The sequence below is a fragment of the Semicossyphus pulcher genome, unplaced genomic scaffold, assembly GCF_022749685.1.
Source record: "Semicossyphus pulcher isolate SPU_LCO1_2020_fin unplaced genomic scaffold, fSemPul1.0.p SCAF_9, whole genome shotgun sequence".
NCBI lineage: Eukaryota > Metazoa > Chordata > Actinopteri > Labriformes > Labridae > Semicossyphus > Semicossyphus pulcher.
Genome location: NW_027211770.1, coordinates 6,400,803 through 6,413,478, shown reverse-complemented (window position 1 = coordinate 6,413,478; position 12,676 = coordinate 6,400,803). Strand labels below are relative to the sequence as shown.

The following is a 12,676-nucleotide window of genomic DNA, read 5'->3' as shown; positions in this document are numbered from 1 at the left end:
CAGTGTCTCGCACCTACTGTGAAATTTGGTGAAGGATCTGTGATGATCTGGGGGTGCTTCAGCGTGGTTGGAATCGGGCAGATTTGTCTTTGTGAAGGACGCATGAATCAAGCCACATACAGAGTTGTCCTGGAAGAAAACTTGCTTCCTTCTGCCTTGACAATGTTCCTCAACTCTGAGGATTGTTTTTTTCAGCAGGACAATGCTCCATGCCACACAGCCAGGTCAGTGAAGGTGTGGATGGAGGACCACCAGATCAAGACCCTGTCATGGCCAGCCCAATCTCCAGACCTGAACCCCATTGAAAACCTGCTGCTTGAATTTTTGCGCCAGGAGTGGCATAAAGTCACCCAACAGCAATGTGAAAGACTGGTGGGGAGGATGCCAAGCGCATGAAAGCTGTGATTGCAAGTCAGGGCTATTCCATTAAATATTGATTTCTGAACTCTCCCTAAGTTAAAACATTAATATTGTGTTGTTTAAAAATGAATATGAACTTGTTTTCTTTGCATTATTTGAAACTGCACATTTTAGAGTGGCCTTTTATTGTGGCCAGCCTAAGGCACACCTGTGCAATAATCATGCTGTCTAATCAGCATCTTGATATGCCACACCTGTGAGGTGGATGGATTATCTCGGCAAAGGAGAAGTGCTCACTAACACAGATTTAGACACATTTGTGAACAATATTTAAGAGAAATCGGCCTTTTGTGTTCATAGAAAAAGTCTTAGATCTTTGAGTTCAGCTCATGAAAAATGGGAGCAAAAACAAAAGTGTTTATATTTTTGTTCAGTGTAGTTTAATTTTAGTTAATATCTACACCCCCAACTTTGACAATAATCAGTTCTTTAAAAAAATGCTAAGCTCCATCCCCAGTCTGGGTAGTCATCACTTCATTCTTTCAGGGGATTACAATCTTGTGACGGACTCAGTGTGGGATCATTCTCTCATTCAACATCAAAGTCATCTAAATCACAAACGATCCGAGCATTTGCGGACACACATAAACTTGTTGATCAATGGAGGTTTAGTTCTCTAACGTACACAGATCATTTTAGAGAATAGCCTTTTTTTTGGTCGATTTTAAATATAATCCAATTATGATCTCTGACCATGCCCCTGTGTGCATAAATATAATGCTCCCGTCACAAAGGACAAAATGGAAAAGGCGAATCGATCCACTCTTGCTCGCAAACTCGGACTTTGAGCAGTTTATCTCAGATCAAATGAATACTTTTCTGGTTTTAAATGCGACTGACGGTGTTTCAGCTTCATTCAAGCAAATTATACTCCTCTCTTAGACGGTGTAAAAAGGAGCAACTATCCAGGACATTTAGACTCACTAGTAACCAATTTTTACTCTACCACAAATCAGGGACTTTGTAGGGGGAAAAATTGCAAAATTTCCAACTACCCCCCCTTTATCTTGCTTAGATTCTTTGTTGAAGGTCAACACAATAGATAAGAGTAGGGTTTCATTGATATATACTCAGATCATGGATGAGTATTAGCCCCCTTATCTCATATTCGGGAGCAATGGGAAAATGATGTTGGGGTCCCTCTATCAGATAAAGAATGGGACCTGTCGCTCTCAGGGGTTAAATCATCCACTATACGTGCAAGACATGTCTTAATACAGTTTAAGGTGTTGTATTGGCTACACTTTTCCAAAGCCAAACTTGAGAAAGTATTTCCAAATCTAAGCCCAATATGTGACAGGTGTAAACAGACCCCAGCGACCATATATCATATATTGTGGTCCTGCCAAAACTTCTCTCTTTCTGGTCTTCCTCTTTTTCTTGACACACTCTCCAAGTCTTACGGCTGCATGGTTCTGCCCTCTCCTACTGTTGTAAACTTTGGTGTATCCCTAACTTCAGTAGGTACAAAGGATGTGATCCCTCCATCATCCAACCAATGGATAACCAATGTGATGCAGAACATCAAGCTGGAAAAAATCAGATGCACCCTTAATGGATTAATCAACAGATTCCACAACACCTGGGACCCATTTATAATGTGTATGTGGCATGTGTACACTTATCCATCCAAATGTGGAAGGATAAGTGTACACATGCCACTGGGGACCTGTATATACTGTATAACTCTTTTCAAGTATTATTTTTTTCCCGTTATTTGTTAAACAGGGACTTTAAACAACAATTTTTCAACTATCCCTCCATTATCTTGCCTGGATTTTGTTAATGGTGTAAATAAGGTACTTAATAATGGAAGGGGTCTCAATGACTCATGCTTAGTATAGATCATGCAGAGATAGAATCCCTATATATCTCATATTCCAGAATGTAGCAACTTAGATTGTAAAATGCCGCTTAGAGCATAAGTGGGCTCACATTAGAGGGAGTTAATGTTGCCTGCGGCCCACCCTTGCCTACGACCGGATCACAGCTGTGATGATATTCAGTACAACATCACAACCTTGTTTAAATTACAAGCAAATTATGAAAAACAAGTGCAGTATTTATTAGGGCTGTCAAAGTTAACGTGTTAATAACGTGTTAACGCACATTCCCTTTAATGCCACTAATTATTTTAACGCAAGATTAATGCACGCACGCTCTATTATTATGACCCTCCGCCCACCCCGTAGTTTGAGAAATCAGGAAGCGATGCAGCCACAATGTTGTGGATTGCATGCAGAAACAAACTTTTAAATGACACGTTCAGCCTCAAAGCCCTGCTAGATGGTTCTCTGGACAAGACAAAAGTTATTTGTATTTACTGTCTATGTGAACTGAGTTACCACCGGCAGTGTTTCCGTTACATACATTTGGCACGGCTCCGCCGCTGCTTCAGATTTCTGTGTAATTTAAATGACTCCGCTCCAAATGAACAGTCGGTCGCCCGCTCTCCTTGTTGAGGAAGAGCACTGAAACAGTGACAGGAATCACAGGACATCAGGATGCTCTCTGTCACAATCATATGCAGTTCTGTAATGCAATGTAAACATTCCTACTGTGTATCTCTACCTATTGTAAATGCATTGATTGTCGCTGTTTATAAAGCTTATAAAAGGTGCAGATGTCATTGTGTAACGATTGATCGTTTACGTCATTAATAACGTCCGTCGTGCTTCAGCATATTTTCTGAGCGTGCAGTACCTTTGAGGTTATTCTGTAGAATATTCTGGACAGTATTTGTCATTGTTTTGGAATGTTGCAGTAATAATAAACATACATTTGCATAAAGGAAGCATATTTGTCCATTCCCATGTTGATAAGAGGATTAAACACTTTAAAAAATATCTCTTTCAGGTACATTTACAACAGGAAAAAAAAAGTTAACTATGGACAACCATACGATTAATCGTGATTAAATATTTTAATCAATTGACAGCCCTAGTATTTATGTATCTACACTATTTTATGTGTTTATTGATTGTGGAAGTACATTCATATTTGGTGAGGACCCCTTTGTATGTTTGTATGTCTATGTTGTTAAATTTAATGGCTGCTAAGAGGAACCCAACTCTTGTTTTCTCTTCTTTCGACACATAGTATCGTCTCTCTGACTAACAATTCTGCTGGGCTGCTTCTGAACTCCATAACACAAAATTGAGCCCCTGTTAGAATGAATGACTTGAGCAAAGTGAAGGTCGATGTCAATTCATATTTTATTTTATTATGTAAGAACAGCTTCCATAACTTCTGTTGATGAAATACCCCTCTGGCCTGGAACTATGAACTCATCTGTCAACGGGTGGTCTGTCCACCAATGCTTACATACGCTCTGATGCAATTGTTTATTTGCACTTGTGTTTTTTTGGTTTTCATCATTTTTTTTGTTTTGTTTTAGAATATATGTTTTTTTGTTTTTTTTTTACTTAGTTTTTCTTCTGTGTGTGTGATCTGTTTTGGGTGTTGGTGGTGTTGATAATAGTCTTTGCCCCCCTCCATAAGTGAAGCCAAAACATCTTGGACAGTCCCTGCTGACTGGCTGCAGTACAGGTCATAAAGCCCGCCTCCTCAATGTTTACAGATGGGGAATGAGTCAAACTATAAAATCAAAATACACGCCAAATATTTTTTTCTCAAACATGGTTTCTGTCATTAAACCCAGCACTTATCATGCTAATTTATGTCAAAGTGTCAATTTTTTAGGGAAGTTTACATTTAGTTAGTAGTTATTTCATGCTATAAATAGGGTTCTAATGTGCCGATTGACAGCTCTGTTGATAAATACAGCTCCTGCAGCATTCTGTACCTGGGGTAGCAAAGTAGAGGAGGAAACAGCGAGAGGAAATGTAACATTCAATGGCTAAAGTTAAATGTGTGTTGTGGGTAGCAGGAGGGGCTGTACGTCAGTAACGCAGCTCCACCAGCTGATCCCTACAGCGCACGCTCTGGCTCCAAAAGCACAAAATGGTAGCACCCACTGCGGGGGTATTTTGGCTTCAATTTTGTACAAGGGGAGGTGGCGATGCGTTGTACGTCTTTATATACAGTCATTGATTTGCAACTTCAGAGCCAGTGTTAAAGAAGCAAATTGTTGAAGCAGCAATTGTCTCTACATACATTTCAAGAGCAACGGTGGGATAGCCCTTTTTTACCTTGATTACTTACTAAATGACCCTGATAGATACCTTTAGCTTTTTATTTCTTGAACAATCAATGTCACAGCCTTTTAGCCATACTTCACTGAATAGTGTGTTTGTGTGTGTGTACATTAGCCTGACCTGGCGCTGCACGACATCCTCAGGCACATTTTCGCCTTTAATAGTCGGTTCAAGTGCCCCAAGGATAATCAGCATGCGGCTCAACCCTGTAGCTGCCGAAAACTGCCCGACTTGGAGTGATGGCAACAGCTTACCGTACCTGAAAAAATGCACAGAAAAATTCACACATATAAAACTTAAGCAGCTGGCAAACTGAAGTGTTTTGGTTTGTGGCATGGTTAAGTCATTTTTTTCATTCAGTCATTTGTAAGCAGCCACCTTCTGCTGTTAAATTGCATATTCATTAAGTCTTATTTATTATGTTTTAAAGCTTCATTTACCACTGTTGATTGCTCTGCCAATGTTATATGTGGTATGTTGTTGGGTACGTGAACCGTACACACACTGACAATTTTAGACAAATGAAGTTCCTAACAGGTTAATAAAGTTATTTTAATTGAATAGAGGCGAAGTTTAAGAAAGTTTATGAGTCACACATCCAAAACAATATGCTAAAAAAAATTATGATTAAAACAACAATAATTTATGCTCTTCTCTCTTATTTTTCAACCCCAAAATCTTAAGAGTTTCTAGAAAACATTTGCCTGGAGAATGAGAAATACATGTTTTTGGCAGATGATAGAAGAAGAGCTATAGGATTTTGAAACTCAGAAGGCCCAATCGGTCTTGGCTCACTGGTGCCTTGAATTGGCTGGTCTCAGCATGTGGAGCCCAATCAATAGTGCTATGCGCCTGCTGTTGCCACCGCCACACCGCACCGCACAGCCTGCTTCTGCACGCAGCCAACAGCAGCACCGGGAAACACTCATCCTTGTCTTAGTCTTACTTCTGATCTAGATCGCACTGTGCCCCTGTGTCCTATCATCTCTGCTTTAATCAATCACATAGTAAATTTGAATACCTGGTAAATAACTAAAAAGCACATTTATAAAACACATACTTTAATGCTACAGACCTATTAAAGTATAGATATAATGGATATAACTATGGCTTATTTTCACTGTTGATTTTTTTGGTTAGGTTTTTTACAAATTAATTGATAAATCATCCAGTTTAGTAAAGGAAAAGTATAGTGAAAAGGGCACATTACATTTGTCCTTAGATAGTAGTACCAGTCCAAAACTTTACACACATTTACAATCATTTGTAAAAACAGGCCAATCCTTGCATTTGAAAAGCTAGAACCAGATCAAGTTTTTATTTTAGGCACACTTGAGGTGTTGCTCCATTTATGGCATTGCCAGCCAGCTAAAGTTGGTCTGCTGACTGGTCTGCCACTTTGGTCCAGTCTGAAACATCCCAAATTCTACTGAATTGGTTGGCAGAATATTTTATGGAAACATTTATTGTGCAAAGTATAAATATTTATTTCCCTTTTTTGCCAGTGTAAGTTGATATTGGTATTATTTAGTGAAATGTCTCAGCTATTGGATGAATTGGCATAAAATTTAGTACATTCATGTACATGTGGGTACATTTTATTAACATTGTTAATCATTTCCTTTTTACAGTGGCATTAGTTAGAAACAGGAAATGTGGGGAGAGAGGGATGACAACCACGGACCCCCGGCTAAGAGTCAAACCATGGACAATGTTTCAGAATTTCGTAGTGAAGGCATACACATCAGAACAACAGCCACCAGAGCCGAGCAGTCTCTCAGGCTGCTGTCAATCACACGCTGCACAGCACAACAGACTCCACACATACTCAGGTCAAGCTCAGTTTCTTCAGCTAAAAAAGCAAGCTAAAAGAAAGAGTTGGACCGAGACAGAAGCAAAACGAGAGTAAACATTGGAGCAGCATTTCTGATGTGGAGAGAGCTACGGGACCTGAAAGGATCAAAAAGCGATGCTGAGTTAGACAGTTCTGCTCGACAGGTAATTACCCCAGCTTCATTTCTGCTGTAATTGTTTCACATTGCTAAGATGTCTGCGGTTACTGTGACGTTGTATTACGTTGGTGTTGCAGTCAGGCTAACGTTAGCTTGTTCTAGATGCTGCTGCTGTTCAGCGTTGTTTCATGGCAGAGTGGCTGATACTAACTTAGTGAAGTGCCCAGGCAGTGTGACCGTTTCAGACTTCCTCCTGATAGTTCTGTGTGCCTGTGCTCTCACGGCCAAATGATACTGCTTAGCTGGCTCTGTTTTTTCCACAGTCTCTGTTAGCAAACTAAGTGCTGGTGGTTTTGCTGCTGTCTTTTCTTTTAATGCTCTTAATTGTTAGGTTTGTGTTTTTGTTGGACTGTTTTTGGTTTTTGTCTGCTCTGCTCTCTTTTTTCCCCCCTCCCTTTTCTCTTCTCCACTCCTGCAGTGCTGGCTCGTGACAGGGGGCGTGGCTAGCTTCACCTGCAGCAGGCAGACTAGCACACCTGTTCTCTATCAACTCATCAGACCTCCCTCTACTAAAGCTTGGCTTCAACTTCTCTTCTATGCCAGATAATTCCAGTTCCTTTGGTGGAGCTGACATTCTCTTTCGTATTTTTGATTGTGCTTTCCTTACTCGTGTTTTTTCGTGTTCGCAGGTCTGGTGAGTTGCCCGCCTGCCTGCCTTTTTCGCGTGCTCTGTGCCTGAGCATTTCCATGTGTATGGTCTTCTTTGTGTTTCCTCTGACCGGCGAGTCACTGCCAGCCAGCCAGCCAGCCAGCCTCCCATCGCCACAGCTTATTTTGAACATTCTTTTGTGTTAAATCCGTAATAAATCTTTTGTGCTTTTTACCAGAGTCCAGTCTCTGCTTTGGGGTCCAAGCGGTACCCGGCCCTAGCACTTAATGTTCTTATGATCTGTTCTTACTGTGTAAAGCACTATGTATGAATGGTGCTTCATAACCTTGACATCCTAAAGAGGTTATTTAGCACCAGAACCGCCAGAGACGACGTCATTTGGCGTTGTGGTAGAAAAATGTAAATTACTCCGTCATTATGTGTGATATGTTTCCCTCCTGCCCTGACTTTTCCTAAATACATATCCCGCACATGCCTGCATTGTCACAATGACGTAATTACATTTAGAAAAACAGACAGATGCGTTTTTTTGTTGTTTTTCACCCTCAATGACCCCCTATAGCCGCCAAATGATGTTGTTGAGCGTTTGTACTTTCTTCCGCAGGAGGTGAATAGACACTTGCGTAATGGCCTGGTAAGCGCACTGAGACAATGGCTCAGACATCGAAGCTAATTATGCACACAAGCACTTATAATCACTCACGAGGGTTTATCACAATAGAAGTAAATAATTGTAGGAGGTCTTATTATTTAGGAAAAGCTAAAAATGCTTTATAGATTCAACTCAGGTGACATGGTGGTTATTCTGTGAGAAAATGGCACTTTGTCTCCAGTGTCTGGAGACAAAGTGACGCGACTGATTCTGAGCCAGAACTGGAGCAAGAACCAGAGCCTGAGTGTGACCCGGTCCCACCTGCTGAGACACCCAGAGCTCCTCACCGCAAAAGGTCCCGAACTGAGCCGACTGAACAAACATGAAGACGCACAGATCCCTTTTCTCTTTTGCAGAGAACGGATAAAGGGAGGGCGCAAGATGGCACCATGCCAACAGAGCAAACGGCTCTGGTGCGCACAGCGTAGGTAGGCTGCCTGCGCATGGTTCTCACTGAGACACATTTAAAACTCAAAACAGCGGTAAGCAGTCTATTTATTTAGTAAAAGCTATACATGGTAAATAAGCGTGGCAAGCAATCCCAGAGTAATTATTGTCATCGGTATGGATATTGCTTATTGTCTCTGAACCTCACCAAGAGAGAAAGACAGAGAGACCGAGAGTGTGAGTGTGTTTGTGTGTGTGAGAGAGAGAGGGAGCGCACCGGGGGACAGTGGACTTGAATAATTACACAACTTTTATAGTTCGACAAAAAGCGTGGGTTTTTTTTCGCTTTAATTTGTTATTATTTTATTTACCCAAATATAAATGCTGAAATTGATGATGAGCGATGGGGAGACTTCAGCTCTGTGCGTACAAAAGACCGCAGGGGCAGTGATTAGTGTTGTTGTTTTGTTAGACACACGTGATCATCTGCGGCATGTTTTTTTGATTATTTCTTACACATAAGCAAGTGAGAATAACACATTTCACTCTGCATATAGCATCCCAAATGCTACCTGTTATTAGATCATCTCTCTGGCTTTGTTTGTGGGGGCTGGGTCGCATGGTGTCCTTGCATGCACCTAGTGAGATGTAAAGTGATGACGTCATCAGTCCATTAACAAGGACAAAAGGATACAGACGCTCTTGAGCGTCGAAGTTGGCCAAAGTAGTACCGAAAAAGTGCTTGGCTGGTCTAATGTTAAATCAATGTTTGAAAAAAATGGAAAAAATCCTTTGTTGTAGAAAGGACTGTGATTCTGTCAAATCATTTCCTTCGGACCTAATGATGCTCTGTGCTCCTCTCCCGAATATGTCTCTCATGGGACACTTTCAGAATGTAGCTCACTCTTCCATTTTCCCTTGCTCATAATCTTTACCCTGACAATTGGAAGAAGTAGACCCCTAACTGATAAAGAAATGTTCATGTCCAAATGCCTGGCACCTCTACAAACCAAAGGCATGCTGACATGAGTGATGAAGTGATGTGGAAGTAAAGCCTTGTGTTGAATTTCAATGGTAATACTGAATGGCAGATCTACTGCTAAACTACTGCTAAGATGAATGTAGTGTACTCTGTGATGCCAACAGCATCTCACTGTACCTGTTGTTGGAACAGGAGAAGTAGAGCATAGCGGTTAATGTAAGTCTTAAAAAATTTGCGATGGTTTGGCTTATTTTGCTCTGTAACTTTCTTTCTTGGTTGTTCCATGGTGGGGCTGACAGCATTCTTGATGTTGGTAGCCCAACCTAGATGCAGCCTGCTGCCACCCATGATCCCGATGTTAACATAAAGCAGCCTGCCAGCACTTAAAGTATGGCTGTAAAGTTTTGTCACTTGATTAATGACTTAAACAATTAATCAATCATCAAAATGTTCAAAAATTATTTTCTTCCAATTGACTCATATAATATTCAGTCATTTGACAAATAATTACAGCACAAATACTTACTAATACTTAAAAGTATCTAAACTCACAGCACAAAGCAAGCAATGCCTATTACAGTTGTGATCTACTGTTGCAGCACAGCTGTGTAAAATTATATCTGCCAGAATGTCATCTTCGGAAGGAAGACAAAAATGTTTTCAAGACCTCACATTTGACACTCCCACCCCATTTAGAACTGACATTTCAACCTGACGGTAATTCTCAGTCCCTGCACATATTCCACCTGTCTCTTTTTTCCTTACTTCTTGTTTTTAAAAAAAAAAGATATAAAAACACTCTCCCTATCAGCCCCCTAGTTCAAATCTGGTCAAATCATTCTCGGGTCTGGCATTGAACATTATTTCAAGGATTCTCCAGCCACCTGTCCTATTCCCACCTCTTTTTTCCATTTTTAATTCTGCCCCGGAGTGAGGATTATGCGAAGCAAGGCATGCGTGTCAAAGGGAAATTTAGTGGGTAAAGACAGCCAAGATTGGCGGGATGAATTAAACAGATAACGGGAGGAGACGAAGTGGGGGAACCATGTAGAGCAAAACGCCTCACCGATGTTGGTCATTTCAGAGGGGCTCTTTTTTTTCCTCCCCACAGCAGCGAGGAGGCAATATCTAAATTAATAAAGTGATGAAATGAGTTTGTGCGGTGGACTTTCTGCTGTTTGACTTTCCCATCTGGATTAGTGAAGGCTGAATGGACGCTCTGTTACTTTTGTTACAACTGCGCAATTCACTGTCGGAATTTGGACCTGAAGTGATAAGGTTCCCCTCCTCCTCCTCCTCATTACCATCTCATTTCATATGCAAGGCCTCTGTTACCTGAGAGCCTGCTCACTCACAAAACACGAACTATTACACAAGCTTCTGCCAACTATTACAATGAACAAGGAACATTTAAATACATACTATTACATGGGGCTCAGTTAAGATAAAAAGAAGAAACATTTTTTCTAAAAACAGAAATAACATCAGAGACTATTACAAAAAGGAGGAATATGGACGTGGACAGGTACATGATTAAGCATCCAACTCTCACACATGCTGGACAACTTGACCACATCCAGAAAAATCTATCTTCAGTAACTTGTTAGAATGCTTTTACATATCAGCAAAAAGTCTAATTGTAGATAGACAGAGGGAAGATTTGATTCATAATTTTACATGCAGAAGGCCCACAGGCCTTAATCTGTTAGTCAAATCTGTAAATGTAGTGTTCTAAACGGTTTATATATGTATTATGTATTATATACGGTTTAATATACGTAAGGGTAGTATTAGTAAAAAAAAAAGCTTGAAGTCAAAACAGGAGGTTTTGAAAAGGATAATAATATATGACAACATATGAGTGACCATTCTGACACACTGTTAACACTTTTTGAGTCAACCGACCAATTAACACTACCCTTATTCATTGTTTGTCTGCAGAGGGCCATGCATTATGAATTTAAGGAGCAGATTGTGGGATTTGGTGGCATCTAGCAGTGAGGTTGCAAAATGTAACCAAGTGACAAGAACTTCCCTGTTCCAACCCTTTTTAAGCTGCTAGGAAAATCTACTGTTTGGTTTTTTTGGCCTACTGTAAAAACTTGGCAATGCAGCACAGCTAGATATATAAAACTCATTCCAAGGTAACAATAATGCCTTAATTTTCAAGTGATTATACACAAATTTAAACATACTTCGGAATATTATATCCCATTCCTGCTAAGATCCCCCATTCTTACACATCCTTCTTCTTCATCCACTTTTTATAAAGTAAACTAAACTAAACTATACTAAAAAAGGTAAACCTGACACTGTCTATAGGAAGACATAGTGAAACAGGAACTCCCGTTCCAGGAGTTAAAAAAATAAAATAAAATCACATTGTCATTTGCAACTATACAGATCACTCAATGTCCAAGAGGGACAGGGGTGAAATAGGAAGTGATGTCATGACTTCTGCTCTCTGTAAGACCTTTTCCTTAAGAGGAACTTAACAACCAATAACATGGAGCTTCCCACAAACTAAACATGTAAGTACATATAAGGTTCTAGGTTCTTGAAAAGGTGAAAATGTATAGCGACACAGGACCAGTGTTATCTGTTACATTTCATGATTTTATAGTATTGCCACATTTAAACAAGAGGTTGCAACTAATGAAGTTTTTGCACTGACAGCATGTCAGTGGTAAAAATGACATCTTGATACAAATGTTTACACAAAGAGAACACTTTTCACATCAGACCTGTGGATGACAAATCTACCCTTGACACAGTTAAACACTGTTTCAGCATTTACATAAGCATCTGACCTTTATGAAGCAGGCACAGCCAACCAATTAACAGTACCCCTATAGGCCTACAGGATACCAGCTTGTATAGTATAGTGTATTGTAATACCTATTATTGTACAGTATGGAGTAGAGGACTGCAATGGGAGTGGGACCCAACACAAATCTCACGGGAGCGGCGGTTTAAACTCTGCTGCAGGCTGGAGCAGGCGGTAAAAAAAATAAACGGTGGGATTTTTCGCGAGATGAAAATAGTAGAAATAAGTCCCTTTATGAATGTAAATGATCAGACCGTCTGAAATAACCTTGTTTATTAAGAATAAACACCAGGTGGCTTCATAAAGATCCCTGTCGTATTTTTTGTGTGAAACTTGACTGTTCTGTTATGTCATGAATACTTGGAAAAATAAGTTTGGATACAACGTCGTAATCTGTACCTATTGCTCGATAACCCGGTAAAAATATTTTCAATAAAGAATAAACACCAGGTGAAAAGATTGTTCGCAAGTCCTCTTTGCCTACATGACTGCAGAGGATTCAATGAAAGTCATGATTCTCTTGCTCCTTGCGTTTTAATGCGACCGATTTATTGATGTTAAAACCATTGAAGCAATCCCACTGCCCAGCACAAACAAGAGAGACGCTGTGTGAGTTTACACACGAGGCA

At 40.2% G+C, this 12,676-nt stretch overlaps 1 protein-coding gene across 1 annotated transcript in view; it reads right to left on the bottom strand.

The window, feature by feature from the left end:
• Positions 1–12,676, bottom strand: part of LOC138584076 (uncharacterized) — a 41,898-nt gene that overhangs the window by 8,697 nt on the left and 20,525 nt on the right. Inside the window, exon 8 of the mRNA XM_069656209.1 lies at positions 4,698–4,836. Coding sequence (XP_069512310.1) covers positions 4,698–4,836 — 139 coding nt within the window. The remainder of the gene's footprint in view (positions 1–4,697; positions 4,837–12,676) is intronic.